Consider the following 25,278-nt stretch of genomic DNA (forward strand, 5'->3'; position numbering starts at 1 on the left):
AGCAGAATAACTCACTGTATAAAAATGCGTTGCGCATTTATATTCACTGAGCCAGCCAAATGGGAGGAATATATCAATGTAGAAAGTTCTTCTCTCACATCTGTTCCATGACAATAATCTGAGCAACAGGGTCTTATTTTTTTCAAGTCAATGTAGGAAAAAATAATAGGCTGCATAGAAAGGCATCGACCGCAATAAACAAGTGACTGAAAAGGTAGAGAATTGGAAGCTGTTGACTCTTACCTTGGGCTGGATCAGGAGGTCCAAACTCCAGAGCGTACCTCAGTATGAAGTAGTTATTCCACACATACAACATATTGTCTCGCGGGTTGTAGTCCACAGCTGCCACGTGCTGGTAAGGGTTGGGAAACGGAATGTCAGCGTATTCCCCTTTGTTCAGGTTGGTGTTGTACGTGTAGTCGATCGAGTTCTTGCCCGTCTCGCTCTCATTCTCCTCGTACACGGAGCGCACAACATACAGGACGCCGCAGATCATGAAGGCATTGGAGGCCGACCTCTTGTCGTACGAGGTGTCCCAGGTGCCTTCAAAGCGCAGCGTGTAAGGGTTCAGCTGGCTGACGACCATCATGCCGTTGTTCTGCTCGGTGGCGTAGATGACCCACAGCCCGTTCTCGTCCACCGCCAGGTCGATGTCCGACTTGCCGCCCCACCGGTAGGGGGAGGTGTCGTGGTAGTTGGCACTGGCAATGATGGCCTCGCCACTTTTGATTCGCGTCCTCAGGTCGAACTTGACAATGTTCCTGGTCCTCTCCTTGTTGAAAAAGACGGCTCCATCATACACCACAAACCCGGTGCCGTCAACGCGGTGGGGCAGCTTATAGGTGGTGGTGTGACGCCCTGAGATGAAGTCATTTAACGACGCATATTCCATCAGGGTGTCTGTGCGATACGGGGTCCATGGCATGTTATAAATCTTGTCCCCGGCCTGGAGTGGGTCTTTGCACCAGGCACCAGACTGCTGTTCTGCCTCAGTTATGTAGGCCGATTCCACAACCCCTTTCAGAGTCCCAGGGCAAACAAAAACTAAAAAATGGGCAACGAGAAAGGAAACAAAAGGAGACATTAATTGACATTTTGAAACACCTGCAGAATAAAATCCGGTTTCTTATTTTTCAATAGCGCAGCACATCTGGAAAAATTCAACATTTCACGCATCCAAAATTATAACCAAGAATGTTGGCAACTGGTGTTTTGTTTGAGTTTGGGATGCCAAACTGGAGTCAAGGGGAGAGTGAGGGGAAAGCGGAGGGAGTGAGAGGCGAGGTGAGTTGCGGGAGGGGGGGGGGGAGTGGAGACAAGGATAGAGGAGAGTGGAGGAGGTTATCGGGTTTTCCGACAGAAAAAGGTGGAGGTGGCAAGCGTGTGGGGAGCAAAATGACAACAGAAGCAGTGCGTGAGGTAAACCCAGGAAGACCTGCTCAACCGTGGCATGCTATGGAGAAGGTTCTGGAAGCCAGGCGGATGACGCTGACTGACACTGGGTGTGAAAAAGATCTCCCTGCCAGAACACCAGCAGCTGCACCCACCACCTTCTGACTGTGTAGCAAGGCCACTGATATCAGACACAAAATAAGCTTCAATGATCTCTAGATTCAATATTGGTTCTGATTACAGCTTCCTTTCAGGAACACCAGCGTTGGGTTTGGGGGGAGTGGGGGGGAGAGATGAAGAAGAGGAAAGGGTGGGGTGGTGGGGGAGAAGATGGGGTTAAGGAGAGGTTAACAACCAACCAATATGCCACAAAAACAAAATAGGTCTGGGTTCTGGACTTTGTCATGTTATTTACCTTTTTGTTCCACTTCTATTTTAAGCATTGGAAGAGAGAATGAAACAAGGGTGCAAGAGAAAAAGAAGAGAGATTAACATGATTTATCCATCATCGTCAGGTCCGCCATACTTCAACACAAGGGTCGAGATAGGAAGGGTTAAATTAGTACAGCACCTTTTTCATGAGGATACCATTTACAAGGTACCTGCATTCCAACAGCAGGATTTAACACCATTTGAGCATAGGCTGTGGGCTAGATTATTGTATTTGTGGGACAATACAAAAACCCTCTCGAGATATTTTTAAAATTCAACCCAAGTAACTCATTTCTGCTGTGTCACTCTTACGCTGCACAAACCCCCATCACACGTCCACACTGATGCCAAGGGCAGATCATCGTCATGAACAACAACGCGGTTAATAATCTAACCGGTTTTGAAGCTCCCCTGTCAGCTAATGGCTGCCTTCAGGTTAATTTATCAGGTGTCCGCTCAGTGTTTGGAACTGCTGGTAGCTAATAGCTTCAACTGTGGCAGTGTAATACATTTCTCTCAAAGCAGGGGAATCAAAATGGAGACCAAAGGGGAAAAAAAGTCAAGTTTATGCAAGGTCACAGTATTGATAACGGATGCTTTTCCTTCAGTAGATCTATACAATAGGTTTAATGATTTGACCACGGAGTTTGGGTGTATTTGCAATTCAAATGACAGAAACCGGGATCAAAGTCGCTCTCTTCCTCATTTTCTTTTGTGTATGAAAAGAAAGTTGGCGTCAGTGGGGTCAGCAACTTGCACCGTTGCCTTCAATTGACGGAAAAAAACGACAGGCATTTCAAAAGAAAGTCCCAGCTGGCACGTTTACAGAAAAGTTGAAGACTTTTTCATCATTCGCACTTGTGGGTCTCGCTGGAGAGAGGAAAAGCTGACAAGAACCTTTCAAAATCAAACCTTATTTCGAAAGTTACTCTTGCCTGGGTGGCGCCAAGCCCCAGTGAGGTACAGCTCCACGGGCCACTCCATCAACACCACACAGACAACACGCAAGTGACAATTCTTCGTGGAGTCAAATTGAGCCTTCAAAGACTATTGGAGCAGGAAGGGGCATCACAGTTAGATGGCTCGGGGATTGGTCGCAAGGCATTTCTCAGAGGTGCGCTCAGACAGAGGGGGGACGGCGCCAAAGTGGTGGTCCTGTGGGAAGGAATGAGAGTTGGAGGGGGCTGAAGAATTTAGGAATGGAATTCCCAAGGCTGGAGCGTTTGCGGGTGTAAACACCAACAACATTAACCTCCCAGCCCAGCCCAGGGGCGGTGCAGCCAATTTCAGCAGCCTAATTGACAAATCTGCTTGAGAGTCAAAGCTGAGACCTGCTGATCTATACGTTGTAGACTTAGCAGGGTGAAAATTCAAGTCTTTTGCTTGGTAATCCAACCGCTGCTCCGTTACCTAACTTGAGACCTGATGTGGAGATGCTGGTGTCGGACTGGGATGGGCACAGTAAGAAGTCTTACAACACCAGGTTAAAGTCCGAAAGGTTTATTTCGAATCACTAGCATTAGGAGCACAGCTTCTTCATCAGAACCTGATGAAGGTACTACGTTCCAAAAGCTAGTGATTTGAAACAAACCTGTTGGACTTTAACCTGGTGCTGTAGACTTCTTACTGTAGCTTGAGACCGTGTTGCATTGTACTGCTGCTCACCTGTCTGGCCTGTAGTTTAAACCCTCTCTCTTTCTCTCTCCCTCCATACATCAACTGTGATGAATAGGCTGCATGTAGTTCACCTGGTTTATTTGTTTTCTTTGTTGTCTTTTATTGTTCAAATGTCACAAATGGGGCACAAAGGAAAGTAATTGTAGTCTGTGCTCTCAAATTGGTGAATTGATTTGCATAATCTGTCTCAAATCTCTGGAGTACATGAAAGTGTCATTTGGTTCAGTGAGGCAGTTAATCATTTAAATGCCACTGGATATAGGATTTCACTCCCAAGTATTCATGTGAACAATCCAAACCTACGACAATTCTAAGCAGCCTGGTAAATTGGCCTGTTGTACATGGTTTACATTTGACTTTTGTTGCCTGTTGGATGACATGCATCCAGCCATCAATATTCAACATTGTACTGGATTGTTATAAATGCAACAGCTTGCCTTTTTATGACAACTCTAATAACGCAGTCTAACATTCCCAGGCATTTCCCCTCATGTGGAAACCTAGCACCAAGGTGCACAGTTTCAAAATAAGGGGTCTCCTGTAAAAGAGCAGGAGATGAGGAGGGAGGATTTCTCTCTGAGGGCCATTGATCTCCGAAATTCTCTTCATCAGAGAGCAGTGGAGGCTGGGTCCTTGAAATTCCAGGCAGGGGCAGCACGGTGGCGCAGTGGTTAGCACTGCTGTCTCACTGGCGCCGAGGACCCGGGTTTGACCCCGGATCGCTGCCCATGTGGAGTTTGCACATTCTCCCCGTGTCCGTGTGGGTCTCACTCCCACCCCGCAAAAGATGTTCCATCCCATGCCTGTGCCATGTTCTCCCTCACCATCAGTGTCATGATAACTGTAGCTACCAGACCGAGTGTTGCGTTTCCGCCTGTGATCAGACTCAGCAACGCACCACTGGAAGCAGTCGGTCGGCACAAACGACCTGTCTATTGGTGAAGAACTCGACACGAGCATTGGGAAGGCAGCCACCAACTTTGGCCAACTAAAAGCAAAGCAGGCATACAGAAACAACAAAATGGCCTGCAGGACCAACATGTTATAAGGTCTACAACCTCAGCAAACTGCTGCATGGGGGGATGTACGCTGTATGTTTATATAAATGAGTTAGACATGAATGTAGGAGGGTTGATCAGTAAGTTTGTGGATTATACGAAAATTGGTGGGGTAGTAAATAGCGAGGAGAATAGACTTCGATTACAGGAGGATATAGATGGGCTGGAATTCAGCTGTTTGAGTTGGCGGAGCTACAGAGTCGAGCGGTAAGTATTTAAACTAGCTGCTTCGCGGATTCAAGTCTTTTCGGCGGGAATTCAGCTGTTGGAGTGGGCGGAGCTACAGAGTCGAGCGGTGAGTATTTAATCATAGAATTATCATAGAATTTACAGTGCAGAAGGAGGCCATTCGGCCCATCGAGTCTGCACCGGCTCTTGGAAAGAGAACTAGACCCAAGGTCAACTCCTCCACCCTATCCCCATAACCCAGTAACCCCACCCAACACTAAGGGCAATTTTGGACACTAAGGGCAATTTAGCATGGCCAATCCACCTAACCGGCACATTTTTGGACAGTGGGAGGAAACCGGAGCACCCGGAGGAAACCCACGCACACACGGGGAGGATGTGCAGACTCCGCACAGACGGTGACCCAAGCCGGAATCGAACCTGGGACCCTGGAGCTGTGAAGCATTTCTGCTATCCACATTGCTACCCTGCTGCCCCCTAGCTGCTTTGCGGATTAAGTCTTTTCGGCGGGAATTCAGCTGTTGGAATGGGCGGAGCTACAGAGTCGAGCGGTGAGTATTTAAACTAGCTGCTTCGCGGATTTGAGTCTTTTCGGTGGGAATTCAGCTGTTGGAGTGGACGGAGCTACAGAGTCGAGCGGTGAGTATTTAAACTAACTGCTTCGTGGATTTGAGTCTTTTCGGCGGGAATTCAGCTGTTGGAGTGGACGGAGCTACAGAGTCGAGCGGTGAGTATTTAAACTAGCTGCTTCGCGGATTTGAGTCTTTTCGGCAGGAATTCAGCTGTTGGAGTGGGCGGTGCTGCTTCGCTGCTTAAACAGCGGCCAGAGGGTCTTTGGGGATAAATTTGAAGAGTGACATCACAGCAAAGCAGTGACCTGATTGGCTGGTAAGGAAATGCTCCATTTAGCAGCAGCTGGGAGATATTTAACTCTTCGTGTGTTGGTAAGTATTGTGATTGTTAAGTAAAATCTTTATTCTTTTCACTTATTCATTATTTGATATTATATTTGTAATCAGTTAAGGTAAAGTGTAAAAATGGCAGGAGATCCCAGATCTGTGTTATGCTCCTCATGCTCAATGTGGGAGTTCAGTGACGTGGCCGATGCCCCTGACTCCTTCATGTGCAGGAAGTGTGTCCAGCTGCAGCTCCTGTTAGACCGCATGACGGCTTTGGAGCTGCGGATGGACTCACATTGGAGCATCCGCGATGCTGAGGAGGTTGTGGATAGCACGTTCAGTGAGTTGGTCACACCGCAGAGTAGGATTGGTGAGGGAGACAGGGAATGGGTGACCAAAAGGCAGATAAAGAGCAGGAAGGCTGTGTAGGTGTCCCCTGCGGTCATCTCCCTCCAAAACAGGTATACCGTTTTGGATACTGTTGGGGGAGATAACTCACCAGGGGAAGGCAGTAGTAGCCAGGCTAATGGCACCGTGGCTGGCTCTGCTGCACAGAAGGGCGGGAAAAAGACTGGCAGGGCTATAGTCATAGGGGATTCAATCGGAAGGGGAGTAGACAGGCGTTTCTGTGGTCAACAACGAGACTCCCGAATGGTATGTTGCCTCCCGGGTGCACGGGTCAGGGATGTCTCAGATCGGCTGCAGGACATACTGAAGGGGGAGGGTGAACAGCCAGTTGTCGTTGGGCATAGAGGCACCAACGATATAGGTAAAAAACGGGATGAGGTCCTACAATCAGAATTTAGGGAGTTAGGAGATAAGTTAAAAAGTAGGACCTCAAAGGTAGTAATCTCAGGATTGCTACCAGTGCCACAAGACAGTCAGAGTAGAAATTCAAGAATAGTCAGAATGAATACGTGGCTTGAGAGATGGTGCAGGAGGGAGGAGTTCAGACTTTTGGGACATTGGAACCAGTTCTGGGGGCGATGGGACCATTACAAATCGGATGGACTACACCTGGGCAGGATTGGAATCAATGTCCTAGGGGGTGCTTTTGCTAACACTGTTGGGGAGGTTTTAAACTAATGTGGTAGGGGGATGAGAACCAGATGAGGAAGTTAGAGGTCAGTAAAGAGGCAGCAACAAAAGCCAGTAAGGTACTCGATAATAAACTCATTGTGACTAAGGGGAAGAGTAGACAGGGAAGAGATGATGAACGCAAAGGGACAAGTGGTCTGAGGTGCATTTGTTTTAATGCGAGAAGTGTAGCAGGTAAGGCAGATGAATTTAGGGCTTGGATTAGTGTCTGGGAAGATGATGTTATTGGTATTACTGAGACTAGGTTGAGGGAAGATCAAGATTGGCAACTAAAAATCCCAGGGTAGAGATGCTTCAGGAAGGAAAGAGAGGGAGGTAAAAGGGTTGGAGGAATTGCATTACTGGTCAGAGATGATATCACAGCTGTAATTAAGGAGGGCACGATGGAGGATTCGAGCACTGAGGCAATATGGATAGAGCTGAGAAATAGGAAGAGTGCAGTAACATTGTTGGGACTTTACTATAGGCCTCACAAAAGCGAGCGTGAAGTAGAGGTACAAATATGTAGACAGATTACAGAAAAATGTAGGAGCAATAGAGTGGTCGTGATGGGAGATTTTAACTTCCCCAACATTGAATGGGACTCATGTAAGGTTGGAGGAGTAGTTGGAGCAGAATTTGTAAGGAGCATCCAGGAGAGTTTTTCAGGGCAGTATGTAAATAGTCCAACTCGGGAAATGGCCACACTAGACTGATTTTATAGAATTTACAGTGCAGAAGGAGGCCATTCAGCCCATCGAGTCTGCACCGGCTCTTTGAAAGAGAACCCTACCCAAACCCATATCTCCTCTCTATCCCCATAACCCAGTAACCCCACCCAACACTAAGGGCAATTTTGAACACTCAGGGCAATTTAGCATGGCCTGCACATCTTTGGACTCTGGGAGGAAACCGGAGCACCCGGGGGAAACCCATGCACACACGACGAGAACGTGCAGACTCCGCACAGACAGTGAACCAAGCCGGGAATCGAACCTGGGAACCTGGAGCTGTGAAGCAATTGTGCTAACCACTATGCTACCGTGATTAGCAAGTTTGCAGATGATACTAAGATTGGTGGAGTTGCAGATTGCGAGGGGGACTGTCAGAAAATACAGCAAAATATAGATAGATTGGAGAATTGGGCAGAGAAATGGCAGATGGAGTTCAATCCAGGCAAATGCGAGGTGATGCATTTTGGAAGATCCAATTCATGTGCGGACTATACGGCCAATGGAAGAGTCCTGGGGAAAATTGATGTACAGAGATATCTGGGAGTTCAGGTCCATTGTACCCTGAAGGTGGCAACGCAGGTCGATAGAGTGGTCAAGAAGGCATACAGCATGCTTGCCTTCATCAGACGGGGTATTGAGTACAACAGTCGGCAGGTCATGTTACAGTTGTATAGGACTTTGGTTCGACCACATTTGGAATACTGCGTGCAGTTCTGGTCACCACATTACCAGAAGGATGTGGATGCTTTTGACAGTGTGCAGAGGAGGTTCACCAGGATGTTGCCTGGTATGGAGGGTGCTAGCTATGAAGAAAGGTTGAGTAGATTAGGATTGTTTTCGTTGGAAAGAAGGAGGTTGAGGGGTGGACCTGATTGAGGTCTACAAAATTATGAGAGGTATGGACAGGGTGGATAGCAACAAGCTTTTTCCAAGAGTGGGGGTGTCAATTACAAGAGGTCACGATTTCAAGGTGAGAGGGGGAAAGTTTAAGGGAGATGTACGTGGAAAGGCTTTTACGTGGAGGGTGGTGGGTGCCTGGAACGCTTTGCCAGCAGAGATGGTAGGAGTGGGCACGATAGTTTAATTTAAGATGCATCTAGACTGATATATGAACGGGCGAGGAACAGAGGGAAGTAGATGCTTGGAAAATAGGCGACAGGTTTAGATAAAGGATCTGGATCGGCGCAGGCTGGGAGGGCTGAAGGGCCTGTTCCTGTGCTGTATTTTTCTTTGTTCTTTGTTCTGGTCAGGTGGGCTAACCAGTGGCAAATGAAACTCGATCCGGATAAATGTGAGACGATGCACTTGGGCAGGACAAACAGGGCAAGGGAATGCATGATAAACAGCAGGACCCTGGGAAGCACCGAGGATCAGAGGGACCTTGGTGTGCATGTACACTAGTCGCTTAAAATAGCAGAGCAGGTGGATACAGTGGCTGAGAAGGCATATGGTGTACTTGCCTTTATTAGCCGAGGCACAGATTTAGGAGCAAGGAGGTTATGCTGGAACTGTATAAAATGTTGGTTAGGCCACAGCTAGAGTATTGTGTGCAGTTTTGGAATCTACGTGAGAGGAGGGATGGGATATCCTGGAAAGGGAGTAGAGTAGATTTACCAGGGTGCTGCCTGGGGTGGAGAGGTTCAGCTATGAAGAGAGATAGACTGCGGTTATTTTCCATGGAACAGAGGAGACTGAGGAGGGGGCATGACTGAGATGTAAAAAAATGATGAAGGGCATAGACATAGTAGACAGGGAGAAACTTGTCCCCTTGATGGAGGGATCAATGACCTGGGGGATATAGCAAGGAGGCGTGGTAACACAGTAGTTAGCACTGTTGCTTCACAATTCCAGGGTCCTCGGTTCAATTCACGCTTGGGTCACTGTCTGTGTGGAGCCTGCACCTTCTCCCCTATCCTCCGGGTGCTCCGGTTTCCTCCCACAAGTCCCGAAAGACGTGCTGCGAGGTGAATTGGACATTCTGAATTCCCCTCAGTGAACCCGAACAGGCGCCGGAGTGTGGCAACTAGGGGCTTTTCACAGTGACTTCATTGCTGTGTTAATGTAAGCCTACTTGTGACAATAATAAAGATTATTATTATTATTATAGGTAAGGGGCAGGAGGTTTAGTGGGGATGTGAGGAAAACCTTTTTCACCCACAGGGTGGAGGAAGTCTGGAACTCGCTGCCTGAAAGGGTGCTGGAAGCAGATACCCTCAATATTTAAGAAGTATTTAGATGTGCACTTGCGATCCCCAAGGCAGACAAGGCTACGGGCCAAGTGCTGGAAAATGGGATGGAATAGGTAGATGGTTGTTTTTGACTGTAGCCAACACGATGGGCCGAAGAGCCTTTGCTGTCCCATGGACCTCTATGACTATGACTCTATGGCAGTGAAGCCCAGGTAACTAAAACCTACTGAGAACAATGGCTCATTAACATCCGTCTCTGGTGCCTACTGCACATTCTCAACATGACATGGAAAGGTGTAGTCACCAACAAAGCAGTTCTATCTACCAGCCAGACATGCCGCACTAGTTAAACAAAGAAGGCTTTGCTGGCTTGAGCATGTTCACAGGACGGAAGATAACTGCATCTCCAAAGATACGCTATACAGACGCTGTCAATGTAAATGGCGACACCATCAACAGGCAGCAATTCGCCACCACGTTGACCTGTAGTTTCAGAAGCTTCAAAGGAGGCGCCAGCCCCATGGTTGGCAGACGCCGCCCCACATCGCCAGCAAAGGATAACTTCCACTTGCGGCATACTTTGTCTTTCCAGAATCCGCTTGCTCAGCCTAGAAAAGAAATACCGATGATCTCATCGGCCTCACTGAAGTTCTGAGGGTACATTCACATCATTGCTCGCAGATGGAAGGTTGCCAATAACCAGTACATCAGGTACTTTGCAGAACTTAACCAAGTGGAATTAATTCTGGTCGGCAATATCAATTGCTAGCTGCTTAAAAGCCTCGGCATCTGCATAATATCTTTCCCAACCCAGGTTCAAAGTCTTTTCAGCACTCCTTGAGGAGAGTTAAATCTCAGTTGCCCAAGAGAAACAATGGACAAAGCACACAGTGTGACAATTCAGGTCTCCTTGAAGGTGGGGCTATGCCATAAATTGAATTTGGTATAACAGATGCAGATCCTAAGGAGCCAGCACTCCCCATATTGTTAACATTTGAAAAAATCCATTTAAAACACCACGAGTGGGATTCTCCTTTCTGGGGACTAAGTCCCCACGTCAGCAGGAAAACCGGCGCGAACCACTCCAGCGTCAACAGCCCCCGAAAGTGCGCAATTCTCCGTACTTCCGAGGGCTAGGTGCACGGCGAACGGGTTGGCGCTGTGCCAGCCGGCGCGGAAGGGACTGCATGAGTTAGCGCATGTGCCAAAGGGCCGGCGTGATTGTGCGCATGCACGGAACCGCCGGCGTGGTCCCGCGCATGCGCAGAACGGCTGGCATATTCTGGCGCATGCGCGGGGGGTTGTCTTCTCTGCGCCGGCCATGGTGGAGCCCTACAGGGGCCGGCGCGGAAAGAAGGAGTACCCCCGCGGCACAGGCCCACCCGCAGATCGGTGGGCCCCGACCGTGAGCCACGCCACTGTGCCTCCCCAGGGTTGGATCCCCCCACACCCCCCTGAGGACCGTCCACGCCAACAGACCTGCCAGGTCCCGCCGTGTGGGACTATGCATAACCCACGCCAGTGGGACTGGCTAAGGCCGCTTGGGGCCCGGAGAATCGCGGGAGGGGGGGGGGGGGGCGGCTAACAGCCCCCGACCGGTGTGGCGGGAATCCCGCCCCCATCCGAAAAACGCCGCTGGAGAATACGGCAGCTGGCGTCGGGGCGGGATCCACGCCACGTCCCAGGGATTCTCCAACCCGGCGGGGGTCGGAGAATCCTGCCCCATGAATCTCAGATCAATGGTTATGTCTCTGGACTGGTAATCCAGTAGTCGAACCTAATGCTCTGGGGACATGGGTTCACATCCCACCATGGCTTGTGGAATTTAAATTACAATCATACAATCTGGAATATAGATACATAGAAGACAGGAGCAGGAAGAGGCATTTTGGCCCTTCGAGCCTGCTCCGCCATTCATCACAATCATGGCTGATCATCCAACTCAATAGCCTAATCCTGCTTTCTCCCCATTGTCTTTGATCCTATTCGCCCCAAGTACTATATCCAACCACCTCTTGAATATATTTAATGTTTTAGCATCAACTATTTCCTGTGGTAATGAATTCCACAGGCTCACCATCCTTTGTGTGAAGTAGTGTCTCCTCATCTCTGACGGAAATGGTTTACCCTGAATCCTCAGCTGTGACCCCTGGTTCTGGACACATCCATCTTTGGTAACATCTTCCCTGTATCTACCCTGTCTAGTCCTGTTAGAATTTTATAAGCCTCTGTGAGATCCCCCCTCATTCTTCTGAACTCCAGCGAGAACAATCCCAACCTATCAATCTCTCCTCATATGACAGTCCAACCATCCCTTGAATCAGTCTGGTAAACATTTGCTGCACTCCCTCAAGAGCAAGAACATCCTCCCTCGGAAAAGGAGACCAAAATTGCAGGCAATATTCCAGGGGTAGCCGCACCAAGGCTCTGTATAATTGCAACAACACATCCATGCTCCTGCCCTCAAAGCCTCTCGCAGTGAAGGCCAACGTACCATTGGCCTTCTTTACCGCCTGCTGCACCTGCATGCCTACCTTCAGCGAATGGTGCACAAGGACACTCAGGTCCCGTTGCACACTCCCCTCTCCCAATTTACAATCGTACAGGTAGTAATCTGCCTTCCTGTTTTTGCTTCCAAAGTGAATAACCTCACACTTATCCAAATTATACTGCATCTGCCATTGATTTGCCCACTCACCCACCCGTCCAGATCATAGAACGTAGAACATACAGTGCAGATGGAGTCCATTCGGCCCATCGAGGCTGCACCGACCCACTTCAGCCCTCTCTTCCATCTTATCCCTGTAACCCAATAATTCCTCCCAACCTTTTTTGGATACTAAGGGCAATTTACACCTAACCTGCATGTCTTTGGACTGTGGGAGGAAACCGGAGCACCCGGAGGAAACCCACGCAGACACGGGGAGAACATGCTGGCTCTGCACAGACAGTTTCCCGGCGGGGATTCGAACCTGGGACCCTGGCGCTGTGAAGCCACAGTGCTAGTCACTTTTGCCAAAATCATGCTGTAGGATCTCTGCATCCTCATCACAGTTGATCCTCCCACCAAACTTCGTATCATCTGCAAACTTTGAGATGTTACATTTCACGGTAGCATAGTGGTTAGCACACTTGCTTCACAGCTTCAGGGTCCCAGGTTCAATTCCCGGCTTTGGTCACTGTCTGTGCGGACTCTGCACGTTCTCCCCATGTGTGTGTGGGTTTCCTCCGGGTGCTCCGGTTTCCTCCACAGTCCAAAGATGTGCAGGTTAGGTGGATTGGCCATGCTAAATTGCCCTTAGTGACCAAAAAGGTTCGGAGGGGTTATTGGGTTATGGGGATAGGGTTGAGGTGTGGACTTGGGTCGGGTGCTCTTTCCAAGAGCCGGTGCAGACTCGATGGGCTGAATGGCCTCCTTCTGCACTGTAAATTCTATGATTTTGTTCCTTCACCCCAATCATTAATACATATTGTGAATAGCTGGGGTCCCAGCACCGATCCCTGTGGCACCCCACTAGTTACTGCCTGCCAATTTGAAAAGGACCCATTCATACCTACACTTTGTTTCCTCTCTGCCAACCAGTTTTCTATCCAACTCAATACAATTCCTCCAATCCCATGCGCTTTAATCTTGCACAATAATCTCTAATGCGGGACTTTGTCAAACGCCATCTGAAAATCCAAATAGACCACATTGACTGCCCCCCCCCGGCAACTGTACTAATTGCAGCTTCAAAGAATTCCAACAGATTTGTTAAGCATGATTTCCCCTCCAGTCTATAGAATCCACGCTGACCCTAACTTATCCGCCGGGTGCTCCGGTTTCCTCCCACAAGTCCGAAAAGACGTGCTCTGTTAGGTGAAGTGAATATTCTGAATTCTCCCTCTGTGTACCCAAACAGGCGCCGGCCGGAATGTGGTGATGCAGTGTTAATGTAAGCATATTGGTGACAATAAAGATTGTTATTATTGTTATTAAATGTTCTGCTGCAAAGTCATTGATAATGGATTCAAGAATTTTCCCCACTACCGATGTTAGGCTTACTGGTCTATAATTCCCTGTTTTCTCTCGACCTCCCTTGGGTCCTCCCAAGATGCCTGTGTCCCAGCAAGAGTGCCGAGATACCACTCTGCCCAGTGACCAACTACCTGGGGGCCTCCGATAATCTAGGAGACCACCCCCCCAAGTGCTGTTACGTCTGGTCCACGTTTGTGTTGACCAGTGCTAAACTGCCACAGCAAGGTCTCCCAGGATGCGGGCATTAGTTCCCGGGCCTCGGGCGAATCGGGCGGCAACATGTTTAAATGAGCCTACAGACGCACTTAAATATGTTCCTCTGGATCTTGCCCGGGAAGGGGGAAATCCAGGCCTCGTTAGATCTTGTGGGGCATTCCGAGCATCACAAATCGCGCGAGATTTAATTGCCTCGACGCATCACCGAGTCGTGCGCCTTGAGGCCGTTCGATCGCGCCCTTTGAGTCAGTCTTCATGGTGGAGGACACTAATATACTAAATAACCAAGGAACAGGGCGGGGGGGGGGGGGGGGGGGGTGGAATAAATGCAATAACAATTACGAAAGAAATAGTACTTAGGTCCCCTTATCTAAGGGACGATATACTATCATTAGAGGCCGTCTACAGAAGATTAACTCAGTTGATCCTGGCTATGAGGGATTTTCTTATGAGGAGAGGTTGAGTAGGTTTGGCCTGTACTCACTCGAGTTTAGAAGGATGAGGGGTGACTTCACTGAGACATATCGGATTCTCAGGGGGCTTGACAGGGTCGATGCTGAGAGGTTGTTTCCACTCGTGGGAGAGTCTAGGACCAGAGGGCATAATCTCAGAGTAAGGGGTCATCCATTTTAGACAGAGATGAGGAGAAATGTCTTCTCTCAGAGGGTAGAAAATCTGTGTAACTCTTTACCGCAGAGAGCTGTAGGGGGGCTGGGTCATTATGTGTGTTCTAGGCTAAGATGGACAGATTTTTAATCAGTGAGGGAATCAAGGGTTATGGGGTAATGCAGGAAAGTGGAATTGAAGATTTTCCGATCAGATCCATCGCCCTCAATAAATGACAGAGCAGACCTGATGGGCCATTTGAAATTTAATAGAATATAAAAAATATAAAGGATATGAGTCATATCAATACACGTCCTGAAAGACGTTCTGTTAGGTAATTTGGACATTCTGAATTATCCCTCTGTGTACCCGGACAGGCGCCGGAATGTGGCGACTAGGGACTTTTCCCAGTAACTTCATTGCAGTGTTAATGTAAGGCTATTTGTGACACTAATAAAGATTATTATTATTATTGGTCTACTTCTGCTCCTATATCTTAAAGACTATGAAGGTAAGTGAAATATTCATCTGAGCCCAAAGGTAGCACTTGTAGCTGATAGTTGTAGATGAGAGCTGAGAAGTGAACCGTTAAGCTCCAAATCGTACCACAGGAGGAAATTTTGTCAGTAAAGTTGGGCAGTGACCTAAAGCCATTCCGGTTTCCCTGGAAACTGTTATAAATTCACTCCTATTCCTTCCGATGGTTGATAACATTGACAAACAGGTCACTTTTGGCCCATTGTGTCCTGCTCTGTTGGCTTTCTCAACATGAGCTATCAAATTTAATCCCGCTCCCTTCTTTTTCTCTCTCTCTCTCTCTCTCTCTCGCTTCACTTCACATTCCTCTTCTTGGGCCAATTATCTTCCCTTCCTGAAAGCAGCTGCTTCGGCTACGGATGATTGACAGGCCGCGGCGGAGGAAGAGGCAAATCAATTTATGGCAGACATTTGACTCAGCGATGCATCTGGCCTTCCCAGAAATTACTGCCTCCTAAACCAAACTCGTCACCCCACCGGGCGTCTGCATATATAGGGGCCCTCAGTCACTGACGGTGGGCACGGCGATGGTTTTGGACGTGCATGCTGTAAACAACCACAGGACGAGTTTAGATTTCCAGACTCCATTGAACAGGTTGAGATTTTTCTCCCCTTTCTCTTTTATTTTGGTTTCTACAAATCGAGGTTTAATGACTTTCTGAAGATTCCTTCCGGTGAACTGCATGATCTTATTCTTTAGCAGGGAACAGAACAGGATGATACCTGTTTGGAATCATTAATCAAACTACCGCAGCTGCAGACAGAGATGAGGGCAAGGGAAATTATTCCAATGTGCAGTCGACAACACCTTTTGCCACCAGCTCTCTCTGTGCGATCACCCCTCCTGGGCCGCAGTTCATCCCTCCCCGTCCCACCCCCAACATAAATGCACTTCAGCCGAAGAAGGTTCTGGAACAATGGTTGTGTGCTCTTCAGGCTAATTACAGTATGTTCCACTGTGATGTTGCGTTTGGTTGACTCTCGTGGCTTCTCCCAATTGGCCGCTGAGACCGAGGCGGAAGTCCATTTGTATGTGAATGTGTCACTGTGGCCGATTTCCTCGAGCATGCTCCCACTCCGAGCCCTTGCTTTACCTTCAAAGATACTTCTATGGATCACGCTCGACAAACAACAATTAAAACAATTGGGCAGAACGCAAAGCACCTTCCTGATGTCTGCTCCCAGGTGGCGGACATTCTATTAGAAGTGCACAATTAGTAAAGGACCTTATCAGGCAATAGCATGGTCAACAAGGTCAATAAATGGCCCCAGAATGAGAACCTTATTAAATAATGGGCTGGATTCTCCATTCCCGAGTCTAGACACTGGGGCAGGATTCGTGGACTTTCACTACATCAAAATTGGTGCCGAACCTGAACCGATTCAGCCACTGTGGAAGGGCTAGCACCGGCGCCACATGGAACACGATTGATTCCAATGAAAAACGCTGCGGGATTCGGCGGGTCTGTGATTGACACTCGGGAGGCTGACAAGCTGCAGCCGCATATACACATTACACTCCCCACACACACTCATCCCAGACAAGAAGATGGCACTAGTTGTGCTGGAGCGTGCCCATACAGCTGATGGGTCGGCTGGGGCCAGAGGGCACCTGGGGGGGTGGCCTGGGGGAAACATCTATATAGCCTGTGGCCCTAAGTCCGCAGTGGGCTGTCAGCAGCGTGCGCAGCTGCATGGCTGCTTTTCCAGCTGCGGCCATGCTGTTCTGTTCCCATCCAACCCGACCCCACAGCCCACCTCCTGGCCACCCCCCACTGCTACTCCCCCTGGCCCTGGCTGAAGCCCACCGACATGACGAACACTTTCCGTACCCCCTCTCCCTCCTTCAGCAGCCACAGTGCCTTTTCACGATTTTTAAAAACACAAGTGAAATGTGCCGTTGGAAACTCGGCCCATCGGAAGCGGTGAATTGCGGAGGCCCCGGAGGATGCCATTCCAGACCGCATTGACGCCGCTGGCGAGGTGATGGAGAATTGCGATTGGTCATCAGAACCTATTCTCCGCCCAATCGCGTTTAACGATTTCGGCATCGGCCAACAGAGAACCCTGCCCAATGTTGCCTCAACAATACTTTTGAGGGGGTAGCACGGTGGCACAGTGGTTAGCATTGCTGCCTACGGCGCTGAGGACCCGGGTTCGAATTCTGGCTCTGGGTCACTGTCTGTGTGGAGTTTGCACATTCTCCCCGTGTCTGCGTGGGTTTCACCCCCACAGCCCAAAAGATGTGCAGGATAGGTGGATTGGCCACACTAAATTGCCCCTTAATTGGAAAAAAATAATTGGGTTCTCTAAATTTTTTAAAAAACAATACTTTTGAGGAAGCTACTTCCAGTTCCACGTTTGTGTGGGAGCAATTCTTTCCTCACTTGTTTTGTTTGCATTAATTTCATTCCACATCACAATCCAGCTGTTGGTGGTGCTGCCAATGGAGCACTTCCCATTTCAAATAAAAGCTCTCCCAGCGTTCAAATTGCATTTTATCACATAGAAGTTAAGAAGTTTACATTTATATTGCGTCTTCTATTGGTTTTAGCGTGTCCTCAAGCACTTTACAGCCAATGATGTTCTGATGAACTGGAATGCGCTGCCTGCCTGGCTGACTGACAGTGATGGTGAAAGCACATTCAGCAATGACTTTCAGAAGAAAGACTGGCGATCTCTCGCTGGCTGCATTTCGGGCAACCCACAGTTGGCGTGTGCTACAAGCGACTTGCGAAATACTTCCGAGAATCATACCGGATAGAAGGAGGCCACTCAGCCCATCCTGTCTCTGCTGGCTCATTGGAAATGCTTTCTTTCTTTCCTTGTATTTCCCTGTATTTCTTTCCTTTTCAGAGATAAATTTCCAAATGATTACAAAATCTGCCGCCACTGCCCTTTCAGACAGCGCCTTCCTGATGGCAATAACTTGCCGCATATAAAAGCAATTCTCCTCACCTCTTTCCCTGATCCATTTGCCAATTATCTTGTATCTCGAGTGAATCAGCTGTCTGCCACGGTGACCAGCGGCATGGTGGCACAGTGGTTAGCGCTACTGCCTCACAGCGCCAGGGACCTGTATTCAATTCCGGCCTTGGGCGACTGTCTGTGTAGAATTTGCACCTTCCTCCGGGTGCTCCAGTATCCTCTCACAGTCCACCTGGGTGCTAGCCCCAGTGGCGTGCAGAGGGGGGGGCCGACGGTGCGTTGGCCCCGGGCATCCATTGGATGGGGGCAGTGGCGTGCAGAGAATGGATCGCGCCTGCGCACCGCGGTCGGCCGGAGCGCGCCTGCGCACCGCGGTCGCCGCTGGTGAAGAGGCGGCTTTCCACTCGGCGGCTGGAGCGGGAACAGAAAGGGCGCGAATTCTCCCGAATCGACGGCAATGCCACCATGGGTGCGTTTTCTTTATTCTTTATCTTTATCTTTTGATCCATTTTAAAACTCTTCTCTGCACCCTCTCTATAGCTGTCAACTTACTAAACTGTCGTGCCCAGAATTTGACATTTGGGCCAGGGGCACCCATTTGGGACAGAACCAGTATTTTATAAAGATTCATCATGGCCTCTTAACTTTTGCCCTCTTACCCTTTATACTTAAAGCCCAGGGTCCTATAAATGGGAGATTCTCAGAGACTTGACTGCAAGCTGCTGGAGCTCGGATCTTGAACAGAGCTTTTATAACTGGATTTGGGGACCCTTTATGCACTGGCATAGTGCAAAAACAGGCCCCACATGACCAGGGTTTTGTGAAGAAGAAGGGATCTGGAAATGTGTCGAATGTGAAAATTATATTTGTGGAAATTGGGTGAAGTAATGCCGGTGTTTGATGAGACTTGGTGCTAAAGCTTTAGAGAAATGAAGATGGAATTTGATTTGAAGAAGCTCAACGTTTTGAAGGATATTGTGGCTGAAATGAATGCGATACGTGCTGAATGGGCTGACTGAGAAATGTGTGAGATATGTCTTTGTATCTGCTGTGTGTAATTTATCGGTCATATTATTGCAATTTCCCTGTTAATTCATGTTTAATTTACGTTGATTTTGGTGTGATTGCTAATATAAAAGTGAAGTCTTGTATATTGGTCTTAGTTGGGTTGTTTGTAGTTTGTTTCCACAAGGGTCATAACAGTATTTCCATGACGTTGCTGCTCTTATCCTTCTCCATGGGGGTTGCAGAGGAGGGAGGCACAACTTTCGAGACATAACATAACGAGTCTTTGGGGCATACAATCAAGATTTGCCCCGGGCATCACCAGACCTCTGCACGCCACTGGCCAGCCGCCACTACCAAGGTGCACCTCTCACTCTTCTAAACTCCAAGCTCAACCTTTCCCCATGAGATAATACCATCATCCCAAGATTCAACCTCCTCAACCTTCTCTGAATTACTTCCAATGCAAGTTTATCTCGTCATAAGTAAGGAGACCAAAACTGCACACGACACTCTCCTTTCTAATTTGGGCAGCATTAATTTACATTGGAAGTACTGACTTGTTTTAATTGGCTCTGGTTCTCAGCTGAAGTATCAGAATATCATAGAATCCCTGCAGTACAGAAGGAGGCCATTCGGCCCCTCGTGTAACCACGGACCTTCCGAAAGAGCACCCGACCTAGGACCACTGCCCCGCCCTAGCCCCACCACCTCACCTAACCACTGGACATTAAAGGGCAACTTATCTGGGTCAATCCACCTAACCTGCACACCTTTGGACTGTGGGAAGAAACCGGAGCATCCGGAGGAAACCCACGTGGACACGGGGAGAAGGTGCAAACTCCACACAGTCACCCAAGGCCGGAATTGAACCTGGGTCCCTGGTGACATGATGCAGCAGTGCTAACCACTGCGCAACCCTGCCGCCCAATACAGCAGGGGAGGCAGCCATTCAGCCCATCCAGATCGTCCTGGCTCTTTTGAAAGAGCTGTCTGAGGCATGATTTACATGAAGTGAATTCCAATAAACTAAGCTGTTTGCTGTACACATCTCGCACGGACGTAACATGTGGCAGCGTAACCCATCAGAGGTCACGGGAAGTCTGCTAAGTGTTTGTCTGGGAGCGCACTCCTGGAAAAGAAGAATTTGTTTGATTTTACAACTCACAAGTTAAACGCCAACCTCAATTACCGAAATGCATAGTTTTTAACTTTAAAGTCAGCGTGGGTTCATGTTCAGCGACGACCAATTTACATTTCAGAGTTTTAAATGAAAGCGAAAAAAATTATTCACCGTTAAGAAATTATTTGACAGACATTTAGAGGAGAAGACAAAAATAAAGCCAATTTCATTGTTAGCAGAAGCAATTGCTCCCTGCATACCGCATTGTACCTCTGGCAGGCTAAAAGGTTAAGAAGAATGATTGTATCAGTCACACACACAGGAGGTAGAATATTGAGAGATAGGATGCACAGTGGGCTCCCATCCTGCAGATGGTACATCTGAGCACAACAGAAGAGGCATCCATCTTATGAGGCTTACAGAGAATTACACAGCAGGAGTAAAGAGGTGTATGATCTTTTAATGGATTTCCCCCACAGATACACTCTTAGATATTACTACTAGCGGATCTGTGTTTCGACAAGGCATAACCACTACCCTTCAAAGTAGGCTGTATCCATTCTTGCAGCAGTGTGCGCTGGGGGGGGGGGGGGGGGGGGGGGGGGAGAAAGGTTGCAGTCTGTTGCGCGAATGTCAAGCATAGGCCGGCTTCTTTACCTCTGAATGCTTTAAAAGCCGAAAGGCTGACAGGTGGGATGGATGTCAGATCCGGAATTTGAGAACGGCTCCTGCCCCACGACTTTTAATGATCCATTCTGAATATGGGGGTGGGGGGGGGGGGGGAGGCAGGCGGCACCGTAGCACAGTGGTTAGTACTGTTGCTTCACAGCTCCAGGGTCCCAGGTTTGATTCCTGGCTTGGGTCGCTGTCTGTGCGGAGTCTGCACGTTCTCCCCGTGTCTGCGTGGGTTTCCTCCGGGTGCTCCGGTTTCCTCCCACAGTCCAAAGATGTGCAGATTAGCTGGATTGGCCATGCTAAATGACCCTTAGGGTCCAAAAAAGGGAGGTGGAGTTACTGTGATCGAGGGTGCGGGTGTGGGCTTAAGCAGGGTGCTCTTTCCAAGGGCCGGTGCAGACTTGATGGGCCGAATGGCCTCCTTCTGCACTGTAGATTCTATGATTAGGAATATTTTGGGTGAGGAAAAGATTTGGCAGGGTCAAGTACCATCTTAGCGAGTGAGATAATGCCCTACAAATTTCTACCATTCTGTTTAATTCTCTTCATAAATGACCAGTTTAACATTTATCCCGAACACTTTTCTCCCCTCCACCACCATCCCTCGCCCAATAAGACACAGGTTGTTGCAAAATAACTCCTGTGCCGGGGAACACAGACTAATCAGAATGCAAGAATTCTACTTACTGTAGGGGACACATTCATATTGAACCTCAAGGTACTTGTAAGTCCCTGGACAAGGGTCAGGGAAGACATCTGACCCTGTTATCACAACACATTGTGTTCGGTTGTTGCACCTGTAATGATCAAAACACAAGACAATTGAGTTAGCTCGTGGATCGCCAATTCACAAGTTACAGCGAATGATTTAATACACAACTGGCTTTGTCACATAACAGGATAGCCAGATCAATAGCTGGAGATACTTCATTAATACTACATTAGCCAGTACGAGCAAATACATTTATATAGATAAGAGAAAGGTTCCTGCAAAAAAAGCAGGAATGCCTCATTGACTGGTTTAGATCTCAATGAACTGGAGCGATCTCTAATTCTGGGTGGCAAACAATTAGTTACATATCTTCACATGGTGATCTGTTCCCGCTTTATTTTTGCCTGCAAAATGGACATCAATTCATTGAGCAGAAATTCTTTATGTTTATTGACGAGTCGAGATCAGTAGCATATTGTACCAATGTTGCTGAGACATTATGCACTGGAATCAGATTGTAATTTACTGACAGTGGAAGCTCTTAAGACAAGTGTTGGCACACAGATACGAGCCGGGTCAAGATTATGATCAACAAAAAGTATCGCTCTTGTCAACACTCCCACAACATGGGTTTAATCAAACTTTAATTCCCAATGTACATCATCACAAAAGCAACGGTGTATTCCTGAGCCACTGTTTGCGGTTCTGATTAGAAAGAGACAACCCTCCCTTGTTATGCGCGTGCTTCAATGGTCAAAGCACCGCTGTACATACATATTCTGGTGCATAGCACTGTTACCTCACAGCGCCAGGGACCCGGGTTCAGTTCCGGCCTCAGGAAACTGTGGAGCTTGCACGTTCTCCCCTTATCTGTGTGGGTTTCCTCCGAGTACTCCGGATTCCTCCCAGTCTGAAGATGTGCAGGTTAGCTGGATTGGCCAGGATAGAAAATTGCCCCTCAGTGTCGAGTGACGTGCAGGTTAGTTGGAGTTATGGGGATAAGGCAGGGAAATGGGCTCAGGTAGGGTGCTCCATCAGAGGTTTGGTGCAGACTCGATGGACCTTTTGGCCTCTTTTGCACGACAGAGATTCTAGGATCCTGTATCCAATTGTAACTGGCCGATTATCAGAACAGTTGACCTTGACCTTTCAGAAAGTGGCTGAGAATGTTGCGTTGCCATCGTGGCAATGCTCCGAGACAAAGGACAAGTGCAGCACCACACACCGAAAAAATACTTTAGGGGCTGGGATTTTCTGCTCACGACAAAAACGGGAGCGGATAAACGTGGAAGCCTTTCACTCCGATATATATTTTCACCCAGGAACTTTCCGCATTTTTCATTTTATTTGCGGATTTGAAATATTTTTAAGCGTGCTGGAGGACATGGACCAACTCTGACGGCAGTGGCGGGCGGGGGGGGGGGTAAAGACGGAAAGGGCCACAGCTTCTGCAGGGGCTTCTCCTTCAGCAGCAATCAGTGACTGGGATAGATTCCGAAATGAAAGGACATCAGTTCCCACTGCATCCTCTGCCTGAAGTTTTTCTTCTCTGTCAACCATCCACCTATTCATTCAGCATGAGCGTGATCTTGGAATGGCTTGAAGCACACATTCAAAGATTGAACTGTGGACGTTAGATTCCCTACCCCCACCCCCAAACTGTATTGTGGGTGTTATGTATTCACAGTTCATATAGAGTCTGAACATGTACCACACTAATATGCTGTGTTTTTTACGTAGGCCTCTGGGACACCTATTCTACACATTATTGATCCATAACCTCATTTCATCCTCATCCATCCAACTGTTGTCACGGACATGCACAAAATAATCCTGCAGGGAACCTGATGCTCCGCGTGGCTTTACGTCTGAAAATTTCTAAAGGCTTTAATTTCATTCCATTAGTCCTACACAGGCTAGTACCGTTGTGAATCTCGTCCTGCCATGTGCTGCTATTTTCACTGGATTTGTTTCTGAACCTTTCCATGCCAGTTTGTCTGCTGGGCATAGCATAACTCAAGAGGGCTTCATCGATGAAATGAAAATCGCTTATTGTCACAAGTCGGCTTCAAATGAAGTTACTGTGAAACGCCCCTAGTCGCCACATTCCGGCGCCTGTTCGGGGAGGCTGGTACGGGAATTGAACCGTGCTGCTGGCCTGCCTTGGTCTGCTTTCAAAGCCAGCCATTTAGCCCAGTGTGCTAAACCAGCCACTATGTGCCAATACAACATAACGGGCACTCGTGTTTCGCCGGTGCCTGCTGATGAAACACTGGGAACTGGTCATGCTGGCATCGAGGTCTTTTGGTAATCTCTGAGCAATCCTGGTCTTCTGTTGCAACACTAGACTGGTGACATTAAGTGGCTGCACCAATGAGCTGTTGGCCTAAAGTCTTTGCTGGATTCAGGGTTTGATTTGACTCACTTAAGTGCATGTATATGCATTGCATTTCTCGTTAACTCCAAGAGGCACTCGCCTTGCACAGGATTCACAGCCCTAAGACAGAGGAACAGAAGTAGGCCATTCGGCCCATTGAGTCTGCTCCTCTTTGATTCCCTCACTGATTAAAAATCCGTCTATCTGCCTTGAAGATACTCAACGACCCAACCTCTACAGCTCTCTGCAGAAAAAGAATCCCACAAAGTCACTGCCCTCTGGGGTGAACACATTCCTCCTAATCTCTGTATTAAATGGGAGACTCCTTACTTCGAGATGATGCCCTCTGGTCCTAGGTCCTCCCACAAGGGGAAGCAATCTCCCACCATCTAACCTGTCAAGGCCCCTGGAATCCTATCTATCTCAATAAGGTCGCCTCTCATTCGGACCCACGTTTCTGAGGTCCTATTTTGGTCTTTTGTGAATCTGCCAAGTTACTGACAGGTGGTTGGCACTCAGGCATGAGGAATCAATGGCGTGCGAAGTGTTCCAAGTAAACATAATTGGTCCAGTTCTTGAAATGGATTCAGGAATAACATTTCCCACAAGAGACCAACTGAACAAATGGAGAAATACATCAGCCATGTTTTGTCCGATGCTTTCACATCCAATGCAGGCTATTTACTCAAAGAACGTTCAACAAATTGCATTTGTACAGTGCCGCTAACACAGTAAATGTCCCAACGCAATCAAGCAAAAACTGCCAATGAGTTGAAGCTTGGCTGGGAATGGAATGCGTCCACTGATACAGGATTTTCCAGTTTACCCAATGCTGCTCGCGCTGCAATATAGACCTTCTCCTTCGCCTCTACAATCTAACGTAGCAGGTAGCTCTATCTGAACATTGGAGGACTTGTTAGGACAACCCCCAAAAGAATTATAAATGATTACAAAGTATTTACAATGCAGAAGCAGGCCATTCAGCCCATCTGGTGCATGCTGGTGATTATGCCCCACAGGAGCCTCCTCCTCCTCCCTTCACTCCATCTCACCCATTGAAACATCCTTCACTCCCCTTCTCCCTGGTGTTTATCTAGCTTCCCCTCAAACCTCTCTACGCTATTTGCCTCAGTTGCTCCCCGGGTTAGCGAGTTCAACATTCTCTTCACTCTCTGGGCAAAGAAACATCTCCTGAATTTGGACTGGTGAACTGGTTCTTGTTTGGCTACAGATAAATTGTAGAGACATCAAAAAACAAATGCGTTCACTGTCAGGTCGTGCTCCTGGGCCCCTGGTCTGGACCTGAACAGCAGGGCGAAGATCACTCGGCGAGGGAGTTTCAATCTGCTCTGTTTCACGGCCACTTTGGGACATTGAGGACTCAAACCCTCGCTCTCAGGTCTGTGTGTCTGCAAATAGCTTCACGTATGCTGC

At 48.3% G+C, this 25,278-nt stretch overlaps 1 protein-coding gene across 40 annotated transcripts in view; it reads right to left on the minus strand.

Annotated features, from left to right (window-relative positions):
• adgrl2a (adhesion G protein-coupled receptor L2a) overlaps positions 1–25,278 on the minus strand; it is a 683,083-nt gene that overhangs the window by 118,324 nt on the left and 539,481 nt on the right. For 23 of the 40 annotated variants that reach the window (XM_038793688.1, XM_038793695.1, XM_038793694.1 and 20 more), the window contains 2 exons: positions 21,443–21,552; positions 244–1,071 (listed from right to left, as the gene is read on the minus strand). In XM_038793688.1, the coding sequence (XP_038649616.1) occupies positions 244–1,071; positions 21,443–21,552 (938 nt within the window). Of the gene's footprint in view, positions 1–243; positions 1,072–1,807; positions 1,823–21,442; positions 21,553–25,278 lie in introns of all 40 variants that reach the window. The other 17 variants (XM_038793684.1, XM_038793713.1, XM_038793704.1 and 14 more) reach the window with 2 other exon arrangements.

Source organism: Scyliorhinus canicula, chromosome 4 (assembly GCF_902713615.1).
Source record: "Scyliorhinus canicula chromosome 4, sScyCan1.1, whole genome shotgun sequence".
NCBI lineage: Eukaryota > Metazoa > Chordata > Chondrichthyes > Carcharhiniformes > Scyliorhinidae > Scyliorhinus > Scyliorhinus canicula.